Genomic DNA, 27,523 nt, shown 5'->3' on the forward strand with positions numbered 1-27,523 from the left:
GAAGACAAAATCTTTCTACTACTATTATATTGAGACTTTCAGTCTTCTTCCTAGAGATTTATAGATGCTGCTACTTGATTTTTAGTGGAATGTGGTTTTGATCTATAAAAATTGTTTAGGGAGTAAAATTTATTTTTGAGAGTTTTTTTTAAGATTTTATTTATTTGAGAGTGAGAGCACAAGCAGGGGGAGTGGCAGAGGGAGAGGGAGAAGCAGACTCCCCACTGAGTGCAGAGCCTGATGCAGGGCTTGATCCCAGGATGCTAGGATCATGACCTGAGCTGAAAGCAGGCGCTTAACCAACTGAGGCACCCAGGTGCCCCTCTTTGAGAGATTTCTGAAGGAGAAATATGAGCTGATGTTGACGAAGAAGAGAGCTAAAGCAATGAGCATAGTTTGGTGGTGGTATTTTCTGGCCATTCTGAGCGAGGTGCCTTCTTCTAGGTCCTGTGGCCCTTAAGATATTTCCTACCAATGAGCAGCATTTTCCTGGAAGTTAGAGTTGAAAAAAATTTGCAGGTTCAGAGAATCTAAATTCATAAGGTAGTGTTAGTGGAAAGCAAACTCTAGAAATGTTTTCAGTAAACACATGTGATCAGAATACCAGGTCTTTATTGTTTAGTATGTGTTTTCTAAGACTCTGTTGAAGATGAATGAAATTAACATAAAATGTAATTTTATAATGAATATAAGATAGCAATAATTTAAGTATTAATGGTGAGAAACTTTCCAAAAACAGCATTTGAGGGAGTCATGTCTCTCTGATCTCAACAAATTAAATCAAAATTGGATGGGACTTGTCAGTGCCCAAGAGACAAGAAGGCCATGGCTCTCTTGGGCTCCCTGCTTCTTTTGCATTGTCCAGGAACTGTATTCAGACCCAATGGGACAGAATCTGGCCAGCAGCCTGATCTACCACTGCTGCTGTGACCTTCAGCTACTCCAATGGAGTCTTTCACTGTTGAAAGCTAGATTTCTGCTGTGGCTGACCCAGCCCTGCCTTAAGGATGTCCAGCCTGTGGCAGGCCAAGTATACCTCTGAAGGAGGCTGACACTCTGAGGGAACTCATTCCTTCAGAGCCTAGCAGTGCTGCTCAAAACTCTTCAGTCCCTAAACCTCTTCTCCTTGGAAGGTCCTGGCATACTTGAAGTTCCATGCCCAGTGTGGCTCGAGTGTCTCCTTGAGGAACCAGCAACTCCTGTTCCTCTGTTCCATCTCTAGGATTTCCCCAAGAGTCGGGCTTCTTTCCTTGTTATACTACACAGGGAGTGTTCCATTCCCCTTACAAATCAATGCGCTTTGATAGTCTCCAAAATTTTGACAATGCAAACAAGGCTTCTTTACCTACATTTTGGAGATAAGGAACCATTACCAGTATATCAGTTCTCCCTTTCTGATTCCTGATACAAAATATCAATTCAATATATATATATATAATCAATTCAAACCCCTTTCCTGGTTATGGAGCTTGACTGCCTATGAGAGAGTCCCAAATCTTGAAGCACAAGAGATTCATTGACCTCCACTTCTTCATCTCTCCAAGCTCATACCATCCATGTGGAAGTGAAGTCATCCTCTTCAGTGAGACCCATATCCCCTGGGGGCACAGATGCTTCCCAGTGATATCCAGCCCCTATCCCCCTAAAGCAGAGATAGAAACACAAGTGATATCCAGCCCCTATCCCTCTAAAGCAGAGATAGAAACACAATCTCCAGAAGGACAACTATCATACTCACATAAAACCCTATCTACCTCTCTCCTGAAGTCTTTAATGTTACTACTCTTATTCTTCTGGGGGAGATAAAATTTATTTTTAATTATAGCCTTCATATCCACCTAGGTCCCTGTCCCATAATGCTTTCTTTTCCTTTTTTTTTTCCAGCTTGTTGTATCATCAAAGCTTGTCTATAAAAGAACAAAAGAAAAGCCTTTTTTAGATGGATTAATGGTCCATCCAGCAATCTGCTAAGAACATTAGTGAAAATTTAGTACAAGCAAATAGAAAACCATGAATTAAGCTTTAAAAGGAATTGATTTTATATTAGAAGAAATCCAACATATCTTAGAAAATTAGTTCAGAGACATAGCTTGCAAAAAATTATTCCAATTAACAGAGCAGACATTCCTTTTCACAGAGCACTAATGATATAAGAGAATTTGTGGCTAAACCAAATCATTTGTCTCCCAAAACAAAGAGGGAACTAAAAGCAGTTATGCTTGAAAAAAGAACTAAAGTCAGTACAGACACAGAGGAACATCAAAACAAATGCCATTCACTCAGTGACTCAGGTGGTTTCAGTTATGCTCTTTGGCCACTTCTCAGTACTGAGGATGTATCAGGGTTTTGGCCACAGTTAAGAGGCTAATACTTTCAGGCCACACTATTGTCAGCAGGTCTCTGTTCCAATAACGCAGAATAATGTGCTTGACGAAAGCACCTGTGCCACTCTAATTGATATACAATTAATTCATCTAAGTTCTAAAAGCAGTAAATTACTCTAGCAACTACATCTTAGGTTTATTTGTAGCTTTTCCCCTAGGAAAAGGATATCAGGCCACACACCCCCAGATTTACCTAATTGTTGCCCTCATCTGGTTGCCCAGTGATCCTTCTTGGCATTATATTATAAAGGTATAAAAGGATAAGGAGAGGATCTAGTGTTTTCTGTGTTTGCAGTTATGATAAAAATCCTACTTTAGTCCATGAATGTGTGTGTGTGTGTGTCTGTCTGTGTGTCTGTCTCCCCTCTCCACATCCCATCTACTCACTCCCAAGTGTTGCTTTATTAGTCTAGGAAGAATGTTGTCATGATAACTTTAAATCATAGCTTCAGGGAAAAAAGACTGTCACAAAACTAAATTAATATGAAATATTTTTACAAAACTACAGTAAGATCTAACAAAGAAAAACATATTAGGAATTTGGTAGTGAAATTCTTTGTGTTTTGTTTAACCAACCAGATTTACCAAATATTTGTCTCATTCTTCAACTCAGTCTTCACCACCCACACTGATAATTTATCATTATTGGCTCACCTGCTGAAACAGACAAAAAATGTAGATAGTAAATCCCCACTGTACTCAAGAGCAACCAATTGAATTGATTGAGCTCTTAGTTTTGAGGTCACTTTTTAAAAAATAAAAAAATGTAAATAAATTGTTAACATATATATATGTTAAAATATAATATATATATTTTCACTTCTGTTAACTACATTTTTCTTCCATAAGAATTATGAAAGAGAAAACATGAATATACAGTCCTCTCTAATAATTTCAAAACACTTCATATGAATGTTAAAGAAAGAAAAGAAAGCCACAATTTTTGGAATCCAGTTTCCCAAATATTCCTGTTTTCTCACATTTGAGTCAAACTATTTGATCTCACATCACTAGGATGATGAGAGCTGTTTGCCTCTCATGTCATAAAGCTGTCCTAAATCCAATGTTGATAGGTTTATTTTTTAAGTGGGATCGTAAAGGTTTTTTTCCTCTTTTTCCTAAAGAAGACACATCTGTTACTTCAGCAAGAGAGAAACTTTAATGGATACACTGATAATTTATGAGTCTTTCTAAGCTTTGGCTTAACCTTACAAACACATCATTTAATTGGCAACCACCATATCTCACCTCGCTGAAACTGCCTTTAGGTGGGAGAGAGTTTTGTAGAAAAACACCCCGCTATAATATAGATTTCGTATACTGCTCTTTCATTCCAAATGCAAGCATTGTATGTTTTTGCTATTCAAATACCTTTCTTTACTGCCATCACTAGAATATTCATGTTCAAGAAGAACTCCACAAATGTAATGAATATTAGAATATTGAATCAAGTCAGTGTGCTTCAGTCTTCTCCACTTGCTCCAAATCCTTGGAAATTACAGAAAATGAGCAAACATATCTATAATGACACCATGAAACAAACAAGTAAAAAAAAGTTGCCCTAGTTGGGTTAGGAATTAAAAGGATGGTACACAAAAAGAGAGAGAGAGAAAGAGATCTGATGGAAGGAGGGAATTATAGCCCCAAACACATGTTGAATAAGACACTAAAAAAGATGTCTCAGCACTGCTCCAGGACACAGATGCTGGGCATGGGAATCAGGATGGGGCTCTGAAGTACTGCTATCGGGATTGCCAAGCAGGTGTGTCCCTTAATACACCTCCTTCCAAGTAGAGGCTTCTCTTCCCAGGAACAAGCAATCAATGTGGACACTTGGAACAGAGAAGTAGGGTAATGTAGGTGACTGGAAACCTCAAAAGGAATAGAGATGCCCCTCATGGTAGTCCCACCTAAAGGCCCGTCTGCCTCCATCAGTAGCCATTTTTATACCAAAACAACAACAAAAAATAATAGATACAAATTTAAGCAAATGATCTAGAATCAACAAATCTGAGGAAAAGTCAACTCCATTTAAACATCATCAAACCAAAGAATGAAGGTCTGAGAAAACAGAAGTAACAATATAAACAAATGGAGATTTTATAAGAAGCATAATTAATATCCTCAAAGGGATAAGAGTGCATACTGCATTTGAGAATTTAAAACAGATTTTATGAGGAAACAATAGAGATGTGAAAAATAAATTAGAAGATTGTTGAAACAAATATAATGGATTTTTTTCTCCACTGATTACCAGCATAGGCATAACTGAAGAACAAATTATGAGCTAGAAATTTGGGTGTTGAAGTCTATCCAAAACTTAAGGTCCTTGGATATAAGAAAAAACGATGTAAAGTATAGGGGGGAAATTGGCTCTTCTGATGTTAGAAAAATGGGAATTCCAGAAAGAGAGATCAGAGAGAATATATTTTGATTGAAATATTCAAAGTTATTACTGAAGAAAAGTTCCCAAGATTGAAAAAAAGAAGAAAGAAAAGACATAGTTCCTGTGAATGAAATGTTTAGCAAGGTGAATGGGAACATATCCAGTCCTAGAGCATCAGAAAGAAACTTCAGAACATCGATAAAAGAAGAAATCCTAAAAACTTCTAGGTGAGATTCATAGTACTTTTCTTGGTAGCACTAAGCATAAGTTTGTTTAAAAAAAAAAAGAAAGAAAAAAGTTATCTAGTTCTGAAAAAAATTATTTGGAACGTAAAATTCTTCTCCAGTCAATTATCATACAAATATTAGGAAAAAACTAACTTTTTTACTCCTATACATATATATATGAACCTCATGGTAACCGTGTTTTTTGTACATAACCAAAAACCTACAATAGAAACACAAAAAATAAGGAGAGTGGAACCCCAACATAACTCTAAAGAAAACCATGAAACTACAAAGGAAGAGACCAACAGGAAAAGAAAGGAACAAAGAAAAACAACAACAACCAGAAAAATAACAACAAAATGACAATAAGTACATACTTATAAATAATTACTTTAAATGTAAACGGACTAAATACTCCGATCAAAAGACATACATTGACTAAGTGGATTTTTTTAAAGATTTTATTTATTTATTCATGAGAGACACAGAGAGAGAGAGAGGCAGAGACATAGGCAGAGAGAGAGGCAGGCTGCATGCAGGGAGCCTGATATGGGACTCGATCCCGGGACTCCAGGACCACATCCTGGGCCAAAGGCAGCCACTAAACTACAGAGCCATCCAGAGATCCCCTAGCTAAGTGGATTTTTTTAAATCCTTTTTTATATTCTATCTATAAGAGAGTCATTTCAGATATAGAGACACACCCAGACTGAATGTGAAGGGATGGAAAAAGATATTCCATGCAAATGGAAATGAAAAGAAAGTGGAAGTAGCAGTACTCATTTCAGATAGAATAGACTTTACAACAGACTGTAACAAAAGTCAAAGAAGGACTTTATATGACAATAGGGTCGATCCAGGAGAGGATATAACATTCATAAATATTTTTGTACCCAACATGGCAGCACCTAAATATATAAAGCAAATATTAACAGACATAAAAGGAGTGATTGACAGCAATAGAATAATAGTATGAGACTTTAATACCCCACTTACCTCAGTAGATAGGTCATTTAGACAGAAAATCAATAAGGAAACATTTACCTGAAACAACTCATTAGGCCAGGTGGACTGAATATATATGGGGAGAACATTTTATCCAAAAACTGCAGAACAGACACTCTTTTCAGATGTACATGGGACATTTACCAGGACGGCTCATATGTTAGGTCACAAAACAAGTCTCAGTAAATTCAGGAAGACTGAAATCATATCAAACATCTATTCTAACCATAACAGCATAAAACTTGAAATCAACTACAAGAACAAAACTAAAAAAAAAAACAAAAAACAAAAAAACACAAACACATGGAGACTAAACATTTAGTAAACAACCAATAGTTCAATGAAGGAATCAAAGAAAAAATTAAAAAAATACTTTGAAACAAATGAAAATTAAAATACAACTTTTCAAAATCTTTGTGACACAGCAAAAGCTGCACTAAGAAGGAAGTTCATGGTGATGCAGCTTACCTCAAGAAACAAGAAGAATTCCAAATAAGTAATCTAACTTTATACTTAACTAGAAAAAGAAGAACGAAGCCCACGTTAATAGAAGGAAGAAAATAATAAAGATCAGAGTAGAAATAAATGAAATAGAGATTTAAAAAAAAAAAACATAGAAAAGATGAATGAAACTAAAAGCTGGTTCTTTTAAAAGATAAACAAAATCAATAAAACTCTAGCCAGACTCCAGATCTTTTATCAAGAGAGGATCCAAATAAATAAAATCAGAAATGAAAGAGGAAAAATTACAACTGACATTACAGAAATACAAAGGATAATAAGCAACTACTATGAATAGTCACATGCCAAGAAATTGGAAAATCTAGAAGAAATGGATAAATTCCTAGAAACACAGTCTTCCAAAACTGAATCACAAACAAATAGAAAATCTAAATAGACCAATTACAAGTAATGAAATGGAATTTAAATAAAACTTTCAACAAATAAAAGGCCAGAACCAGACAGCTTCACAGTTTGAATTCTACCAAACATTTGAAGAATAGTACCTATCATTCTCAAATTATTCCAAAATATTGATCCAAGCTCATTTTTTGAGGCCAGCATTGCCCTGATACCAAAACCAGATAAAGCCACCACCAAAAAACAAACAAACAAACAAACCAACAGGCCAGTATCCCTAAGGAGCATAGATGCAAAAATCCTCAAAAAATCAGCAAACTGAATTTGACAACAGGATCGTACACCATGATCAAGTTAAATTAATAACAGGGGTGCAAAGATGGTTCAACATCCACAAATCAATCAACATGATACATTAACAAAACCAAGAATAAAAATCATATATTCATCTTAATAGATGCAGAAAAGCATTTGACAAAATTCAAAATCTATTTATAGTAAAAACTTTTAACAAAGTGGATATTGAGGAAACATACTTCAATGTTATAAAGGCTGCATATGGCAAATCCACAGCTAACAATCATACTGAAGGTTGAAAGGCTGAAAGCTTCCTCTAAGATCAGAAACAAGACAAGTATGTCAGCTCTCACCTCTTTCATGAAACATAGTATTAGATCTCCTAGCTACAGTAATTAGGCAAGAAGAAGAAATAAAATAATCCAGATTAGAAAAGAAGATGTAAAATTGTCATTGTTTGTAGAGGACATGATAATTTATAAAGAGAGAACCTAAAGCCTCCACAAAAAAAAGCTGTTGGAACTAATTAATTAAGTTGCAGGATATGAAATCAACATACAGAAATCTGTTGCATTTCTATACACTAATAACAAGCTATCATAAAAAGAAATTAAGAAAACAAGCCCATGTACAAATGCATCAAAAAGGATAAAATACCTGGGAATAAATATAACCAAGGAGGTATAAGACTTGCTCTGGCATTTATGAAAGAAATTGAAGAAGACACAAATAAATGAAAAGATATACCATTGATTGAAAGAAAAATCTTCCTGAAGTGCCCATGCTACCCAAAGTAATCTATGCATTCAGTGCAATGCCCATCAGAATATCTATGGCATTTTTCACAGAACTAGAACAAAGAGTCCTAAAATTGTTATTTAAAAAAAGACCCCAAATAGCTAAAGCAATCTTGAGAAAGAAGAACAAAGCTGGAGGTTTTTCATTCTCTAGTTTCAAACTATGCTATAAGTGATAGTGATAAGACCAATATAGCCCTGGCACAAAAACAGACTCAAAGATCAATGGAATAAAATAAAGACCCTAGAAATAAACCCACAATTATATGGTCAATTAATCTATGACAAAGGAGGCAAGAATCTATATACAATGCAGAAAGGACTATCTCTTCAATAGATGATGTTGAGAAAACTGGATAGCTACATGCTAAAGAATGAACCTGGGCCACTTTCTAATACCATATATAAAAATAAAATCAAAATGGATTAAATGCTTGAATGTAAGTTTGCAATCATAAAATTCCTAAAAGAAAACATAGGCACTAAGCTCTCTGATAGTGGTCTTAGCAGTGGTTTGTTTTTTTTTTTTTTTTTTTTTTTTAAGACCTGTCTCCAGTAAGGGCAATAAAAGCTAAAATAAACAGTTACATGTAACTAAAAGTTCTTGTGCTTTGAAAGAAGCCATCCACAAAGCAAAAAGACCACCTATTGAATGGTTGAAGATACTTGCAAATTCATTATCCAATAAGAGGTTAATATCCAAAATATGTAAAGAACTTACACAATGCAATATCAAAAGAACCCAAACAACTCGATAATTATTGAAATTGGATATTACATACATGGTATTTCATTGTTACTTTTCTCTCTACCTTTGGATGTAATGTACAGCATAGAGAATATAGTCAATAATATAATAACTATGGAGACATGTTTTTCATGAGGATCTTTTCATAATATATAAAAATATTAAATCACTGTGAAGCAAATGGTGGGTATTTGTCATTTCTAATGGCTGAGTAATATTCCATTGTATACATGATCTACACCTGAAACTAATAGGATATTGTATATCAATTATACTTCAATTGGGAGGAAAAATACCCTTTTAGACACACAGGATTCAAACTCAAAAAGTTTATTACATCCCAAACCCTCTCTGAAAGAATTACTAGAAGGTATATTCCTGGAGAACATATTCCAGGAGAAATATGATAGATTCAAGAAAGAGTAGTGATCAAAGAAAAAAAGTAAAGCCTGTAGTTCAGTCCAAATAGGTGTTGATTATTAAAAAGTTTTAATAAAGATTTGAAATTAAAGCTTAAATGACCTCAACATGAGAGGTACAGAGGGAAAGTGACAAGAAGAAAAGAAGAGTAAGGAAGTAAAATACTGCCAAAATTCCTAGCTTGCTTGGTGTGAGGACATAGATTTGGGATAACTCTTAATGTTAATAATAATAATAATAATGTTAATAGAAAACTGTAAGTGTAAATATGTGTGTTGAAAAATCAGATTAGCCAGATTAGGCTATGTAACTTCTGAGGCATCAGGGTAACATGGACCCAGATGACTCAGTCTCATATATGCCAGAAAAGTAACAAAAGTAAGCAGTAAAAAACAGTATAGATAGAAAACAGAAAACAGTTTGTCAGGTATCCATCTAAACATATCAGTAACCCAATAAATTTTACTGAATCATATTCATTTATTAAATGAGATTTTCAAAGTAAGTTTTTAAAAGTAAGCTATATATTTACAATAACACAAGAAATTGAAAAAAAAATCAAAGAAGAGAAACAAATATACCAGGCAAGCACAACAAAAGAAGGAGGCCTATTAATATCATATAGTTTGAATCAAATCAAATAAAATTCAAATTTAAGCACTAAAAGGGCTAAAAGGGAGATATTTTATGCAACAGTATATGTGGAGTACTGGCCACAATGCATCGCACATAATAAGCAATCAAAAAAAGTAAGAATTAGTTGTTATTCCAACTATAATTACTATTGGTATTGAGATATGAAGAAATTGGTGCTCAAAGGAAAATTCTACTCAAATTAATTAATGAGGTATAGAAGAAAACACAAAGTTGAATCGGCCAATGAAACCTAAATTGGATTCTCAAAATAAACCAATGAAGTGTCATTAAGAAAAAAGACCATATTAGTTAAAGTGATAATTGGATATATTTTAAAACCATGGAAGTGCTAAAATGGATCTGAGTAATCTTGTTGCAAGCTGTTAAAAAACGTATTTTACATCTTTCTCATTCTGGTTTGTTTTGGGCCTGGGTTTTCTCTTTAAGCAAGTTGTTTTTCTACTTTAAAATATAAACAGTAAAATTTTAAGTAACAAAAAAGTAAGCGCTATGTTGTTCTGGACTCTTTCATAGAAATTAAATTTTAAACACTTGATGTACAGCACATTTACACAGCATCTTTGCTTTGGTTCTGCCATTCTTTAGTTGGTTACTAGTGCCCCTCTAAACCAGCTGTCCATGCGAGCATCCAGAAAACAGCAACTGGCTTCCCTTCCAAGATAGGATCTTCACTGAGGTCACAGAGAAAAAAGAGAATGAAATCTGAATCCTTCCAAAGTAATTTAATTTCTGACAGCTTGGCACATTAGCTGGTGATAGGATTTCTCTGTGGAAGGTATCAGAGGAGGTTGCAGTAACTCTTCCTCAGTGGTTCACTTAATTAATATTGGCCACAAGTCTGTCCTGATTATCTAGGAATTTCTGTGAAGTAATAGCAGAACTCTGACACTTCGAAAAGCGTAGCTTGGAGTTACCTGTACTCTAGAACACATCCAGGGGCATTAGGGAATTGACAATTTAATTCCTCAGGCCCATAAAATATGCTAAATAGTATAACTATTTATTATTGTATTTTGAAACTCAAAAATAAGAAAATGACTAAATACAGTTTGGTATATACATAACCAAATATTGTGTAGCTGATTTATAAAGAGGTAATAATAGCCTGGAAAATATGTACGTTACTAATGGAAGTGAAAAAAGGCAGAGTATAAACCACCTACAATATTACCACAACTATTTGGAAATACACATACAAAAATATTAGAAATAAGTATTCTAAAATACTAATTGTGCTTGTCTGTGGGATAGTGTGGTTATGAGTACTTTTTTCCAACTTTTTTATTTTCTACTTTTTTCAATTATGAGAACACTGGTATCATAATAGAAAACAAATAAAAAATGTTTTTAAGTTTCAAAAAATATTTCCGACTGTACATCTCTATGTGGATATCCTCTTCCAGGCCACAGATGTCATTTTTGTGAAGAGTCTTCCTCTAATTAAAAATTAAAAGCAACTAGTGGCAAATACTGCATATGTTGGATACCCAGAATTTCAGTACACCAGCAAGATATAAAAATGCTTAGAGGGCAAACAGGACTCATCCTGAGGTCAAATTTGCTTTCCTATAATTAATTGCCTTTGCTGACTTTTTCAGTGATCATAGAGAGATCCTAGTCTCTGAACTACTAATCTATTTCTAATTCCCTCCAACTTCCATTGCTAACAATCCTCTTCTGCTACCACTCATATCCTACTAAGATAACTGCTATATGAATTTGCTCTGAAGAAGCTCTTTCAATAAATATATATTAAAAAAACAGCTCATTTAAGATTATAAAAAAAAATTGAGTGAGACATGGTTTTTCAAGCTCAGCCATGGCTTCATCTCTGGTAGATGGTTTACTGTAGAGAAGCCAAAATTCATAAGCATTAGTTATACGTTTTAATGGCATTGCTTGCTAACTGGATCACACCTACAACTGACTCCATGTGTCTTTCTTAAAATTGAATGTTATCCAGAGGAGGGGAGAGGAACAAGTAAAAGGCAATATAAACTCAATAAAACAATTTTATATTGGCTTCCTTGTTCCAGGGAAATAGTAGCAAAGAATCTTACACATAACCATTGAAAATCGAAACTGCTTATAAACCAACAAGAATAATCTTCATGATAGCTTCTTCAAAACAAATTGGTGCTTTTATTAAAAATGGACTTTAAAATTATTTAGAATTCTGCAAAACAGTTTGAGCATCTTCTTGTATTTTCTACAAATTTTTCCCTCTGTCCTACCAAAAATTATGTTCTTCTGCCTTAGAATACATTCCACAAAAATGCTTATAAAGCTAAAGAAGGATTTTATTTAAGCTTATATTGCAAGGTAAGGGGTCTGAAGACAGGTTGGCAGTCTAACTGAGTTAATATTGTATTAAGTGCATCTTTTTTCTTTTATAAACATGTTCATTTTTCTTAAAGCAAAACCCACTTGGATCATTTAGGTAACATAAATAATAAATGAGGGGCCTAGAAGGTCATAAGCAAAAATCATAAATAGTACTAAAAACCCACAGTAGGTAAAGTGCAATTTTTCTTTCAGCTCACTATCCCCTTGCCTAAAGATTAAGTAGTAGCACTTGCACATGGTACTGCAACTTTGTCCAGTATTGTTGCTTTGCTAATTCTGGCATGAAAATAATAAAAATCCTCATTATAATTTAGAAGCCCATTTGAATCACCTCTTTAACTTGCTTTAAAGCAAAGATAGCACTACGTTTGACAGGGGGTGTAGGGGGTGCTGTCATGTCCCAGGCAATACATTATTTTCTCTAACCATCCTCCAGCCTAGGTCATATTTCTGTCTTATTGGTGAGAAAGCTGAGCGCTTTCTCCCATTCTGAAGACAATATTCTTTATTAATGTTATTCTGACAAGAGTGTAAATCAACATAATGCATGCAATAAAAACCTAAAACAAAAATTGAATTTGAGTGAAATACAGGGGAACCAATTGAAAAAAAAGAATTTTTGAAATGCAGTGCATGCAGGGAAGCTTTCAAATAGAGCTCATCCTTTACCTTCACCTAAGCTGTCATGCTAGAGGGAAAAACCTCTAAATGAAGGTAGAGAAGCCTTCAGTTGAAATGCACACCTTGCTAGACCTCTCAGGGCTCATACTCAAGATAAACCTCATGAATATAAATGAATGTGGAAGGGTCTTTACCTATAGCACATCCCTTATTAAATAACAGAGAATTTATCCCAAATAGAGACCTTATGGATAGAATGAACTTATTTAACCTCAGAGAATTCATAGAGATTAAAAAACCTTATGAATTTGGTAAATGTGGGAGCTCATACCCAGGCTTTATTCTATATCTTAGCTCAAACCTCAAGTAGCCAACTTTAGGTGATTTAATATATTCTGGAAAATATAATAAAACAAATTTTCATGGATAATGTGAAATGCTTCATTACCTTTAGAGCATTTTATGCCAATATTTGTAGGCAAAGAATATCTGATTAAAATATGACTTCTATTGCCTGTGTTCATATTCTTGGTATTTTCATCAGCCTATAATGAGATCAGTTAAGTTTTCATTCTGAATTATAATACCTATAAATTGAATGCCCTTCTTTTTTGCTGAAAATTACATTCTTACTGCAAAGCAGATATATAAAGGAAAAATCAAAAGTCGTCCCATGCTAATCCCATTTCTCAGAGTTAAATTGTAAACATATATTCATTAAGAAATTTTTCTACAGACACACATACACACAAACACATACACGCACACACCAGTCACATTTTGTATACTGTATCACAACTTAATTTTTTTAAGCTAACAACATATAATGAATGTATCTCCTAGTCAGTAAATATAGATCATTATTTCAAAAAAGTGATGTACCAGTTTATCTAATTGAACCCCTATTGATAGACAAAGAATATTGTAATAAAAATATTTGTGAACTTGTTAAAGTATTTTTGAAAGGTAAATTTCTGAAAGAGAAAAGGAAAATTAGAGAATCAGACATATATGCATGCATATACATACATATAGGTATGTAATTTTCACTTTGATAGCTACCACCAAATTACCCTTCAAAGAATAGATCTCATTCTATTTTTAAGCTTATGAAGGAACTCTTTTTTAATTTCAGCTTTCCTGAGGTCTCATTGACACATAAAATTCTGAGAAAGTTAAAGTGCATCCTGGTGGTACGATATATATATATACATTGTGAAAGAACTCCATCTAGTTAATTAACACATCCATCGCCTTTTTTGTGTGAAGATTTAATTTCTACTCTCTTGTATCTTTCTTAAAAGTGTCAAAGTATGAGCTGATTACAACATAATTAATTTTATTCTCAAAGCATTCCAAAATAGTTGATAGAGAGGACCATCAGCTTTCCAGCTAAGAAAACTGCTTTAAATTATCTTGACTTACAAAAATATTCCTCTTTTTTGATATAAAAATAGAAAGTTCTCTTTTGAAGATCTAAATTTTAAAAATTGTGACCTTGCTACGTCTAAGGAATAAAGTTGCCTTAAGGCATTTTATTGATTATTAAACTTGTTTTTCTGTGTTCCCAATTCAACCCACTCTATTATAAATAATAGATACCACTATATTTATAATAAATAATAAAGGGACTCTTTTTTTAGAGTTAGTCATCAAAGCATAAATATAAATTGCTGTGCTGTAGAGGTGTTTCCTTTGTAGGCAGACATTCCTTCGAATGCAGTTCACATACAACCACATTTACCTGAGGAAAACATAATTTAGACCATAGAGAAGCCACACTCCTTTACAGGAAAATTGCCATGCCATCAAAGATACTACTAAAACTAAAGAGTTCCTCAGATACCACTCCTGGCCTCAAATATTTGGTTATGTTATAATTTCACTTCATGTAATTGATTATTAGGAGAGGATCAGGGACCATGTCATTTTTATAACTAGAAAAGACCCACAATATTATGCCCTTACAGATCTGGATGCTGAAGTCCAAGGAGTGAAAGGCTCTCTCTGCTATCTCTCAAGGATACTTTGTCTCCAGCTAGGCCTGAGCCAGTTTCTATACAAATTCATCAAAGAATGAGCTTGTGCTACAACAGACTTCTCCCGAATTTTTAATAAATGCAAGATAATTTATTTGAATCACTGACACTTTTACAAGTTGATTTTTTAGATTTCTTTCTGCTTCTTTCTCTTCAAAGCAGACTAAACTTTCCATTTCACTATCAATTTCATTATAAATATTTGAGTTTCTAAAGAAAATAACTTCACTTTTGTTATCTTACAACACTTAAAAGTGGAAGAAATAAAGGGTAAAGTTGAGTAAAATTGAACATGTTGGACTTTAAACATTGGAACATACAGAGGCACCTGGGTGGCACAGTCAGTTAAGCATCTGACTCTTGGTTTCAGCTCAGGTTGTGATCTCAGGGTCATGTGATCAAGCCCCACATCAGGCTCCACACTCAGTACAGAGTCTCCTTAAGATTCTCTCACCGTTTTCTTCTCCCCCTCCCACTTGTGCTCACTCTCTCTCAAAAATAAATAAATAAATCTTAAAAAAATTTTAAAAAAAAAGAAAGAAAAAAAAAAGAAAGAAAGAACCACAGTCTGACCATATCTCACACAGTTCTGTCTGTGGTAGATGTCTTGAAAATAATTCATTTAGATTCATCTAGAAGAGTTATTCATTCACAACTAATTATGAGAAAAAGACGACTAATTTCATTTTTCACTTGAATAGAAGGTTCTTTTAGTCCCTGACAACTCCATCTTTTTCAATTCAATTTTTCACTTTAAAAATACTCTAAAGCCTAAAAGGAGTCATCATATGCATCATTTATAACCTTAACTTGCTTTGTGGATCAGTAGGCTGAGTGGTTTAATTGGGATAAATGGAGCAAGTAAAAGACCAATGAACCAGTGCAGAATTTTCTTGTATGAGTCAAGAGAGGTTCCTTGTTAATTTATAGTGGTCCAGCACTATTAAGAGCTGCTTTAAAAAATTATTTTTGAGTTTTTTGAGTGATTAATATAATCTGTTAAAATACAAAAAAAAATAGGCATTTTCTAAATATCGTGGTCCCAAATCTATTATAAACTGAAATGGTTCAACATAATCTCCCTAACGTGATACACTCTTTAGAACTGAAACTACTAAAATAACAGCAAACTGAGAAGCAGAAGATCTCAATTTTAGAACTAAACAGGCAGTTGACTTTAGGCAAGACACTTAACCTCTGTGTGTCCCAGTTTCTCCATTTGTGGGCAAGCGAGTTGTGTGAATAGCAATGGCCAGATTAGACACAACCAGAAGTAAATACTAGGGAGAAATAAGAGTTTTAAAATATTAGATATTTTTGTTCTCCTCTGTATATCTAAATGTATATATTTTGACATGATCCAGTTTAAATCTCGTCTTTTTTTGAAAACTTGCTAGGCTCTTGCCACTCTTATGACTTTACATCCTATAACTATTTTTTAATGTGCAATATACCATACAAGTGTTTATGATCTTATGATACTGTCTTTTATAGTTCCCTGTTTCTTTAGTTCAAATTTGACCCCCCATCTTGACTGTAAGTACTTTGAGAATAGAGGCTATCATGTAATAGGCATACTATAATAGTATTGATTAAATTTATCCTTCTACAGAAAAATCATAATTGCAAATAGAATGTGTTTAAAAGTTTCTTCATTACTAGAATCTGTTGTGCCACATCTTTATTGCAGAATTACTGATTACTAAGTAAATGTTCCTTATTAAAAATAAAAGTTAAAAAAATAAAAGTTATACTCTATAAAGCTTTGACTTAATATTCCAACTGTTCATGATTCTCATTTTTTTAAGGTGGGACATCTTGGGAGCTGTAATTGGTACAGAATGTGGAACAGTAGAATCAGGTTTATCAGCAGTCTTCCTCAAAGATGGAGAGAGGAAATTATGCACCCCTTATATGGATACCACCGGTTATGGGAACTTGAGATTTTACTTTGTCATGGGTAGGTACATTTTGAATGAATTTTGTTGACCTAAGGCAGAACCTAGGCCAGCCTCTACCCCTGTAGAAGTAAGATTCTTTGTTGTCTATCCACATAAAATGAAATTCATCAAATATGAGTTCTATTGGATGAGTCAGAGCGCTCACACCTGCTTCAGACCAGCCCTACTGGAACCGTCCTTTAAGAGAGCTAGTCCTGACATGCCTTGATAAATGCCATATACCTTCATCCCACCTTTCCCTCAGTGGTCATAGCTGAAAAGACAGCGGAAGACAGGCTGAGAACAAAGTAATTCTTTTGTCCAAACTCCCTGGCTTCCCTCAAAAACAATCATCAAGGTAAGTCATTTGTTTTCATGGATATATCAGCATTGCATAACTGTTTCTTTGTGCAAAGATTAAAAAAACGGTTTATAAATAACTTTAATAATACTTTCTACTTTTTAGTATGTAGCAAACACACAAAGAAAGTGTTCATAGAATGAATTTTTCTCCATATTATTGGAGAGCAAATAAGTAGGTAAACATTTAGAAAAGTACCCAAGGAAGAATTAGGAGGTTGAAATTAAAATGATAAAATTTATCATTTTAGTTGTGTATTATTTCAGCGGATGTCCTTTCAGAAATATGAGTAGGTGTCACATGCCTTTTTTGTTGAGTGACTGGAAAAGCACAGGCAACACCTGGAAGCGAAACGGGAAATAAACATTAACCACCTTTGAACCTACTTGCAAAGATGTCAGCTCATCAGGACACACAGGCCCCCTGAGTCTGGGCTTTAGCACTGGCTGTTTATTTCCCTCACATTCCTTACTTCCTAAGGTCAGAGTGGCACCATAGACTTAGTATTCTATCAAACTCCAAAACATTGTCTGCTTGATGCTACCTTATTTTAAATGATGATCTGTTTGATAACAGGGAAGCTGTGTATATAAAACATAATTATGTGGTCCTCCGACATTAAGGATATCCCACCTTGACTCTGAAATGATTTGTACACTTAGAGACCCAGAGTTCATTTCCTTTACATAATTAAAATTCAAACTGGTCCTCATTTTATTAAGAAAGATTCCTGGGAAACCTTCACCCTCCCCTCAAAAAAGTTGTAATAGACATTCAGCTTGTCAGTATTTCTAATTTTAAGCGTTTTCCCTTTTTACCATTTTTCACATAATATATTTGAATTCTTGATTTTTTTCATAGTGAATTATACTAAACCAACCCTTTCAGTGCCTTTGTAAGACATTGTCATGTTTATATAAGCACCTTTGTAGAAGAAATTTAGTCATCTTTAACTCTTTCTGAAACAAAGCAGATTGTAATCAGTTAAAATAATAATTGACTATGAGAAAACTCATTTGAATGAGCTGAAAGTACATTATCCCAAATAAAAGCATCTCCATTTAATTTTAAAAATTAATTAATTCTGATTGAATGTAGAGCACTGAGTTAGGTTACATGGAGAATACAGTCAGGGATAGTAATGGTACCTAAATCTCAGAATTGCTGATCAATGATTGAATACATGCAAACCCTTTAAAACAGTGCCTAATGCAAATAGGTAAGACTCAATATATCTTTTCTATATATATAAAAACTACTTAGAATTCTTGCCCACAAGTGACATCTAAAAAAAGTCAGTCACAGAAAGACAAATACCATATAATTTTACTTATAAATGGAATTTAGAACACAAACAAGCAAAGGAAAAAGAGAAAGACAAACCAAGAGACAGACTCTTAACGATAGAGAACAAAGTGATGGTTACCAGAGGGGAAGAGGGTGGGGGGATAGGTGAAAATAGGTGAAGGGGATTAAGAGTACACTTAATGAGCACTGAGTAATGCTCAGAGTTGTTGAATCACTCACTATATTGTACACCTGAAACTAATATAACACTATATGTTAACTGTACTGAAACTGAAATAAAAATTTTTAAAGAGAGAATGTAATGGGCTATAATGAAACAAAGATCCTATGGAAGCGCCAAGGACTCTGGGTCACTGCAGTGTTGGGATCAGGGCAACACTCCATGAGGGAGACAGCATTTGAACTGGTCCTTGAAGGATGGCCATAATTTAAATCTGAAGGGATTTATAAACTGAAACTGATATAACACTGTGTTCATTATACTTGAATAAAAAATTTTAAAAACAAAAAAATAACTAACCTCTAAGGAATAGAGGAAGGAAGGTACTAAGAAAGATGAATAGATGGTAGTTCTCTCAAGGAATGGGGAAATAAGGGACATCTTATTTTATACAAAAGTCAGAACAGAGACTGTAATGTAAAAACCTATCCCTATATTTCTGCCAATATACAAATGGGATAGTTGATTTTGAGTGCCATCTCAAAACATGAAGAATTATGAATATTAAAAACAAATTTGTAAGGGTTTGAAGGGAGAAGAGAATGTGAAGCTAAGCCAGCATTTTGAGAAAAAGCACAAGCATAAATTCGCATGATATATTTGAGGCGGGTTATTTTCCCAACACAACTGAATGGAAAGATAGAAGGTGGAGCAAGAAAAGAGAACTGGAACCAGAATGGTGATCCTCTTTAATATCAACTAAGGAGTTCGGGTTCTTTCTCTAGTCAGCATGGAGCCTCCAGATGATTCCTGTCAGTTCTGTGACATATTCTCATCTATGTTTTAGAAAGATAACTCTGGCTTGAATCTGAAGGAAAGATTGAAACATTCAGAGATTAGAGGACAGAAGACCAGTTAGGGTAGGGTTGCCAGACTTCAAGGAAAAAAAAACAAAACAGCTTTTAAAATTTTTTTTAAAAAGTTGGGTGCCCGAGTGGCACAGTCAGTTAACCATCCAATTCTTGGTTTTGGCTCAGGTTGTGACTGCAGGGTAGTGAAATCGAGGCCCCGCATCAAGCTCCCCACTTGGCATGGAATCTGCTTGAGATTCTCTCTCCCTCTCCTGCTGCCCCCTCCCTCGTGCACATACACACCGTCTTTCTCTAAAACAAATCATCTTTAAAGAAGTCTTTTTAATTGAAGCATAATTGACATACAATATCCTGTTAGTTCCAGGTGTACCTCATAGTGATTCAGTAGTTTCAAACATTATAATATGACTTCTGTGATGAATCTAGTTACCATCTGTCACCATACAGTTATTCCAGTATTATTGACTACATTCCCTATGTACCTTTCATCCTTGTAACTTATTTATTTTAGAACTGAAAATTTGTGCCTCTTAATCTCCTTTACCTATTTAAATCTGAATTTCAGATAAATAATTTTTTCACATAAATATTGTTTGTACATTGTATTTCATCTGGCAACTGTAAGTTAGAAAGCTATTGCACCAGTCCAAGCAACAAAGGAATAAGGCAGTGACAATGGTAATAATATGAAGGAAAGGACAGGGAATAAACAGCAGAAGAGAAGGAACCAGCTGAGGTTCACACTCAGAAGACGATGGGGATTGTGAGGCCAATTGGAAAGGACAGAGATTTCTTTGATTTCTTCCTATTTCCTGAAACAGGAAATGTCCAAAAATAAGCAAATAAAGAGCAGATATGGAGTAGAAGATTTTGGCATTATGTATGTTGAGGTTGAGGCTTCTGGAAAGCCATACGAAGGTTGACCTTTCTCTCAGGATCTGAACCAGATTTGAAAGTCATCAGCACACAGGTGGCAATTGGAGCCACTGGAGTTATGTTCTCCCAAGCAGAAGGCCAGGTAAACAAAGGACAGGAAAAATTCTTAGAGGGAACCCTCATCTCAGTAAAGGTGGAAGGCATAGAGGTAGACAGAGGATCCTGAGAAAGGACATAAAGGCATGTAGAAGGAAGGTATTCTACACTGGAGAAGGAAGGGAAGGGGTGAGGATCAGGATTACAGAGAAGCCCACAGAGAGGCCAACTAGGACAGGGGCCGAGAGCCCCCCAGGGACTTCTGAGCAAGTATTCCCCATGGTGTAGTGCATGGGAAGCCAAAGCAGAAAGTAAAGAGATGCATCGCTGAAAAGAGACCTCGCCTTCAAAAAAGTTCATCAGTAACAGAAGAAAAGAAATGGGATCTGGATCCTGAGGAGAAAGCAGAGCAAAGGTGGTTTTTAGGATAGGAGAGAATGAAATAGGACAGGACAGTAGGGAAAGATAGGGTAGGGTAAGACTGGACCTATAGAAAGACTTTAAAACTTTCATGGCTGATGGAGGGGAAAGCAATTTGGGAAGAGATCCGTGATACGGTAGACAGCTCATGCTGGCATCTCTGGAAAATTGGTGTCTGGTTGTTCATCTACACAAGACCGCACTCCCTTCCTCTCTGGCCCTGCCTGTATGTTCTTCCTTGTTTCGTTGCTCGGTTAAGATCCATCACCTGGGACTATTTCTGGAAAATTTGCTCAAATTTCAAAGTTGGTTCAGGTCTGTTTCCTTCATTCATATATTCATTCAACACAAATTTATTGAGGACTGGTATCCAACATTGTTCTTAGAGCCAGAATGCAGTGAACAAGACAAAAATAACCTAACGTACATCACTCATTCATTTATTCTTCCTTCAATGTATTCATTGAACGTCTCCCATTTTCCCAGCTCTTTCAGCCACACTCGTATCTCTCATTCTGAATTTCGACTGCAATTATGGCAGTGCAACACAGCTTCCTGCTATTAACATTCTTTCATGTAAATTAATCTTGTTTTCCTTGCTAAATCACAAATTTTTTGAGGTCATGGCTTATTTTCCCTTCAAGCCTGATGCCCTGTAAAAAATAAAATCACTTTCCTAATATAAATAAGTATCTTAAGAGCTATTAAAGCAGGATTTAAAATATTTGAAAACTGTCCATCCAGTTTTTATTGAAATCTTCTATACTTTAATTGCTGTACAAAATGCCCCTGGAGTCATACCTTCCCCCAATACATCAAAAGGAATGAAACTGAAGAAGAATCCATCTCTTTCTATATGAGCTGCTGTCACTGAAACTTCACAGAGCTAATAAATTGCCCCCAGAGGGATCTTTTAGATAAAGTCTGTCATCATTTTAAAGTCTTGGCTCCTTTTGGACTTTCTTCTTCTGTCATTCTGGGCTGGTTGAGCTCTCACGTGTGTTTCCGTTTCCTTGGAAAGGTAGGTGGAGTTCACGAGCTGTTCATAAGAGAGCAGAGAGTTAAAAAAAAAAAAAAAAAAAAAACAGCAGAGAGTTACAGGGAAGAGATCAATGAAATTAGAAAGTACTGACAGTTCAGTTCCTATGTCTTAAATCCATAGTGCCTATGACCTTTCACCTTTCTTTTGTTCTTTTTTTGGAAGTCTGTAATGCGTCCTCAATAAGGAAGTTACAGTTTTCATTTTTTTATTTTTGGGAAGTTACAGTTTCTTGTTTTTTGTTTTGTGGGAAGTTACAGTTTTTAGATAGGGGTTTAGTGTTCATGCAGATCTTCTCCCCCCAGAGACAGTCATTTAGAATGACTTTACGAGCTATATTTGCCATAACATAGAAGTGTCTAACGAAGTCCTAGAAAAAAAAATACAAGTGTTCCCGGATAGCTCAGTCGGTTAAGCATCTGCCTTAGGCTCAGGTCATGATCCTGAGGTCCTGGAGTCGAGCCCTGGCATCGGGCTCCCTGCTCAGCAGAGAGTCTGCTTCTCCCTCTTCCTGTCTCCCCCTCATTTTCTCTTTCCCTCTCTCTCTCTCTCGTTTTCTCTCTCTGTCTCCCTCAAATAAATAAAATCTTTATTTTTTTAAGATCTTATTGATTTATTCATGAGACACACACAGAGAGAGAGGCAGAGACACAGGCAGAGGGAGAAGCAGGCTCCATGCAGGGAGCCCAGTGTTGGACTCGACCCCGGGACCCCGAGATCACACCCTGCACCAAAGGCAGAAGCTCAACTGCTGAGCCCCGCAGGTGTCCCTAAATAAAATCTTTAAAATATATATATCAGATATCAAAATTATAAAGATTCTCTCTACTGGTTGCTACCCTTAAACAATAAACATCTGTTAGGATGAGGGTGACATTATCACCACATCTGGCTTCTCTATTCTCAGTTCCGATTAGTTAACTCAATAAATATTTATAATATGCCAACTTATAGATGTCTAACAGATGTAACATGCTGTATTTCCATGCCTCATGGATACCAGCATCCAAGTTACTTCTATTATTATGATCTTTCTTATGCAGATTAAGTTCTAGCTTTCTTACTGAAAATATCGCGTATCAGTAATTTCTTCTGATACTTTTTCAATTACCCAGCTGAGATTGTGCTAGACATTCCTTCTCTTGCTCCCTTTCTTTCTTCCCTCCTTTCTTTCCTTATTTCTTTCTTCCTACAGATGGTGAATCTCAACTATTATCTGTTGATTTTACTAGATTAATTCTCATAAGGTAACCTTGTTCTAGATTTTTGAGGTTATCTTACTATCACCATAGAGTATTAGCAACAGAAACTGCCTATAGATAAAAATTAACATTAATGGTGGTTACTTGAAGAAATGGAGAGGGGCTTTTTTTTTTTTAAAGATAGTAATAAAATTGAGAGTTAGCATTATAAATTTTGGATAGAGTATTTGCCAGGAAATCCATGTACATACCTACATTCCTGCTATTATGACTTATGCTGTTGTGAATGATAGCAGTGGGTGGGGAGAGGCTTCTAGTTAGACATGCAATCCTTTAAAATCCAGTTTTTGCAGACAGTTCATAGAAACCAGCAATAGTAAGGATTATTGGCTAAATGCAGTAGTAAAAAGCATAGAAGGGTCAAGGGCTAAAAGACATACTATTGACTCAAGGCTTTTCCACCAGTTTGTTGAATGGTCTTCAGTTTCAGGTCCCTGCCCTGTTGTTCAGTTTCATCATCAGGATGATCTTAATTACCTGTGTAATGTTCCATCATATCATTTGGCTGTAAAGTAGAGTGATAGGGAATAAACTACTCTGTGTACTTTCCAACAACCAAATGAGGTAAAAAAAAAAAAAAGTAAAAATGTAAAATGAACTGCATTTAAGATACAAATAGCTAATATGTGCTAAAATTAGTAAGGTTACTATGTGCAACACCTTAAATAATACCACTTCAGAAATAGTCGATGCAGTGAGTCACCACAGTTTTTAAAAACCATAATCAAATGGTTCTGAATTTTGGCCATTAATATTTCAAATACAAGACAGTGACAGTTTCTTAAGCAGAGCACATCTTTTTTTTGAGCACATCTTTTTTGATGTGGGTTAAAGTACAGACATGCAGCCATTGCTCATTGCAGACTATCACTTGAGCAACCTCACTATGCATATAGTTACTTTGGCCTTTTCAGATATCCAGTCTTTGATCTTTAGCATGAGATAGTTCTATCTGAACTGTCTATAAAGATAGATTAAATAAATTATAAAATTTGTTTCCTTGGGTCTGATTACTTCTATTTAGGGTCATTCTTAAACAACATCTGGGTTCTGTAATTATTTTTCAGTTCTGCAAGTTAATACCATACATGTTTATAGATGCAGTTTGGTAGCAACAACTGAAAATTTTTGTTTTGCACAGGAGGAATGTGTGACCCTGGAGATTCTCATGAAAATGATATCTCCCTGTATGCAAAGATTGAAGGAAGAAAAGAGCACATTACACTGGATACACTTTCCTATTCCTCATATAAGGTATTTATGCCAATCCATGTGCTAAACGGCCCTACCCCAGATCTCCCTTGACAAGCCAAGGTCAAAACCATGAAGACCATGCTAGGTGCAGAGGAGAACACTCTCTTTTAGAATCCCAGGAGGTTGCCAGATTTCTCTAAAAATGACATGGACATTTTAATATTCAGATTTTTTTCCTGATACAAATGAAAAAGATTTTATGAGGAAAAAGGAATTACAGCCCATTGGAGATGATAAGATGGAGCCTAGTACTCTGACAATTATTCTTGTTCCCAAGAAAGCCCTAAATGTGGCTCTAATTATGGAGCCTCATAGACTTGTTATCAAGCATAATGAGTATTTATCCAGCATTCTAGGATTCGATAAGCAGAAAAGGTTGTAGAAGTATAGATTATTGCTACTTTTGCCTCTTTTTTCTAATTATAGCCATTTTCCTTTGCCCTTTGAATTTAGAACATGTACTGGCTCTGATTATTCACAAACATTGTAAAAAATTATGTGTGATGCTTGTCATTAGGTGTAGAATTATTTTTTCTAGTAGCAGATTTCTTTGTGCCGAGACTACACTCGCACATTCATGATTAGTTTGGCTTTTCTCCACATTGATGTCCATCTCAGTACTGTAAAGAGCTCAAACACAACCAGCACCTAGCATTTCATGGTTTCAGTTAGGGAGACAGGAGATAAACACTGAGGCTAGAATAGGGAACAACCAGAGAAAGTATCTAGCACACCAGAGGGTCTACGGCCACCCAAGTTATACCATTTGGGATTTCATAATGGACTAGTTTTCTACCTGTGACTAGCTAGGGTTACACCTGCTCTGGTCATCTACGTGCCTCAGACCAAATCAATTATGTAAGTTATACTGGATCAACACATTGACACTGGCTGTTACTGCTTAGCATCCTATTTTCAGAATACCTAGTTTGGCAGTCATTATTAATACCACACAAATTCACTTTAAAAGAGGACTGATGATAAAGTATAAATATGAAGTTGCCTTTGTCTTGTGCCAAGGCATATAAAAGGGATATATATGCTCTGACAACTTTTAAAGACCTTAGACTAATTTATCTTCAGGTAGAGAGGGCCTGATTAGTCACAGAGAGTTCCACGTTATATGCAAAAGAGGAATCCTGAGTGATTCAAACAAATGCTCACTGAAGGGGTCCCTGAGTGGATCATAAGGTTAAGAATCTGACTTCAGCTCAGGTCATGATCCCGGGGTCCTGGGATGGAGCCCTGCATTGGGGTCCCCACTCAGTGGGGAGCCTGCTTCTCCCTCTCCCACCCCCACCTGTATGTGCGCTCTCTCTCTCTCTCTCTCGCTCTCTCTCTGTGTCAAATAAATAAATAAAAGTCTTTTTTAAAAAATACCCCTGAAGACCACCTCTACTACATGAAATAACAAGTGGGACATGAAGGACCTTGCCTGGCGCGCTCAATAAATGGCAGTTATATACATAGTAATTGTAAGATTGAATCTAGGAGAATTCACAGACTCAGAGCGATTATGAGTGATTCTGGTTTTGTTTGTTTTCAAGGTTCCATCTTTAGTTTCCGTCGTCATCAATCCTGAACTTCAGACTCCTGCTACCAGATTTTGTCTCAGGCAAAAAAACCACCAAGGGCATAACAGGAATGTCTGGGCTGTCGATTTTTTCCACGTCTTACCTGTTCTCCCTTCTACGATGTCTCACATGATACAGTTTTCCATTAATCTGGGATGTGGAACACATCAACCTGGTAACAGGTAGGAAGCTCTATTTTGTGTGTGAACTAATTACAAATGAACACGTTGAGGAGCTTGGCTGGCTCAGTTGGTGGAGTGTGTAACTCTTGATCTCAGGGTTGTGAGATCAAGCCCCATGCCAGCATAGAGATTCCTTAAAAAATAAAATCTTTAAAAAAAATGAATCAGAGCGACTTCTCAGTAGGTTCTCAGCTGAATTTTTAATGCAACATCCTTTTTTAAAAAATGCACACTTTCCCCCAAAGGGGAGATCTTCAATTAATATACAGAGTATGATTGGATGAGTTTAAGTAGAAATGACTTCATTCTAAGAGCTTGGTCTTAGGCATCAGAAGTGTTTGCACACTCCATGGCAGCCATCCATGCTGACAGATTGCTGAGAGAGAAGAAAAACAAATAACTGGGGGAAGAAAAAAAAAAAAAGCCTGACCTCATGTTGGTTAGTGACCCCCTAATAATAGGCACGGAAATCAATTAGCACTTCAAGAGCTCTGACTTCTCAGTTTCACTCGAGGAAGTGTTGCTCGCCCTTTCTACGAATTTTGTGAGTCTCACATTCACGGGATGAGGTGGCGGTGTGAGACGTGGTAATTGCCTTGCCATTTCTCAAATTGAAGAGCACAAGCACAAGTTCCCATTTGTTGGCTTTAAAAGATAGTTTGTTTCTCTAGCAGTGATTTAACTGTTTGCCCTTTGAAGGCTGGTCAGACTTCAGTGGAGGGGAAAACAATCATTTTGGAAACAGCATCTTAAAATTCGTTGCCCTTGCTCTGCAAATGTTTAAAGTACTTAACGAGGGGTGAGTCTTTTCATTTTCTTTTCTTTGTGTTTTTTTGTTGTGCTTGTTCTGGCGTTACCAGCATCAGCTTAGAGTTTTCCACCAACCATGGGCGTTCCTGGTCGCTCCTGCACACTGAGTGTTTACCTGAGATCTGTGCTGGACCCCACCTCCCCCACAGCACTATCTACTCCTCCGAAAACTATAGCGGGTGAGTAAATTCTCTCCGAGAGAGGAGATTTGAATCTGTGTTGTGACTCAAAATCAGTGAGGAAGGCTGAGATTATATTTTTTCATAATTGGTCAGGAAGTTTCCTGCTGATTTTCAGGGACATTTAGGAAAGACCTCATTTAAAAAAAAAAAAAAAAAGACAATAACTTCTGTAAATCTGATGCAAGACCACAATTTGTAGGGTCACTCATTCTTTGTGTACTTGGCTTTTCTATTTTGGATACATAAATTTAAATTCTGTTTAGTGATTACACAGTTATTGCCCAAAGGCTTCTTGCCCAAATACTTATGGAAAGTTGCAGCATAGAGAGGTGGAAGAAAGTTAAGCCATGGAGTTGAACGAGGGTTCAAATTCTGCTTCTACCACCTACTTGAGTAGTA

At 35.6% G+C, this 27,523-nt stretch overlaps 1 protein-coding gene across 2 annotated transcripts in view; it reads left to right on the forward strand.

Annotated features, from left to right (window-relative positions):
- RELN (reelin) overlaps positions 1 to 27,523 on the forward strand; it is a 492,310-nt gene that overhangs the window by 303,197 nt on the left and 161,590 nt on the right. For both annotated transcript variants that reach the window (XR_007403524.1, XM_025449216.2), the window contains exons 12-15: positions 16,597 to 16,748; positions 24,264 to 24,376; positions 25,924 to 26,132; positions 26,993 to 27,121. Coding sequence is in view for 1 of the 2 variants with exons in the window: in XM_025449216.2 (XP_025305001.1) it covers positions 16,597 to 16,748; positions 24,264 to 24,376; positions 25,924 to 26,132; positions 26,993 to 27,121 (603 nt within the window). In the remaining variant the exon portion in view is untranslated. The remainder of the gene's footprint in view (positions 1 to 16,596; positions 16,749 to 24,263; positions 24,377 to 25,923; positions 26,133 to 26,992; positions 27,122 to 27,523) is intronic.

The sequence above is a fragment of the Canis lupus genome, chromosome 18 (assembly GCF_003254725.2).
Source record: "Canis lupus dingo isolate Sandy chromosome 18, ASM325472v2, whole genome shotgun sequence".
In the NCBI taxonomy this organism is placed as follows: Eukaryota; Metazoa; Chordata; class Mammalia; order Carnivora; family Canidae; genus Canis; species Canis lupus.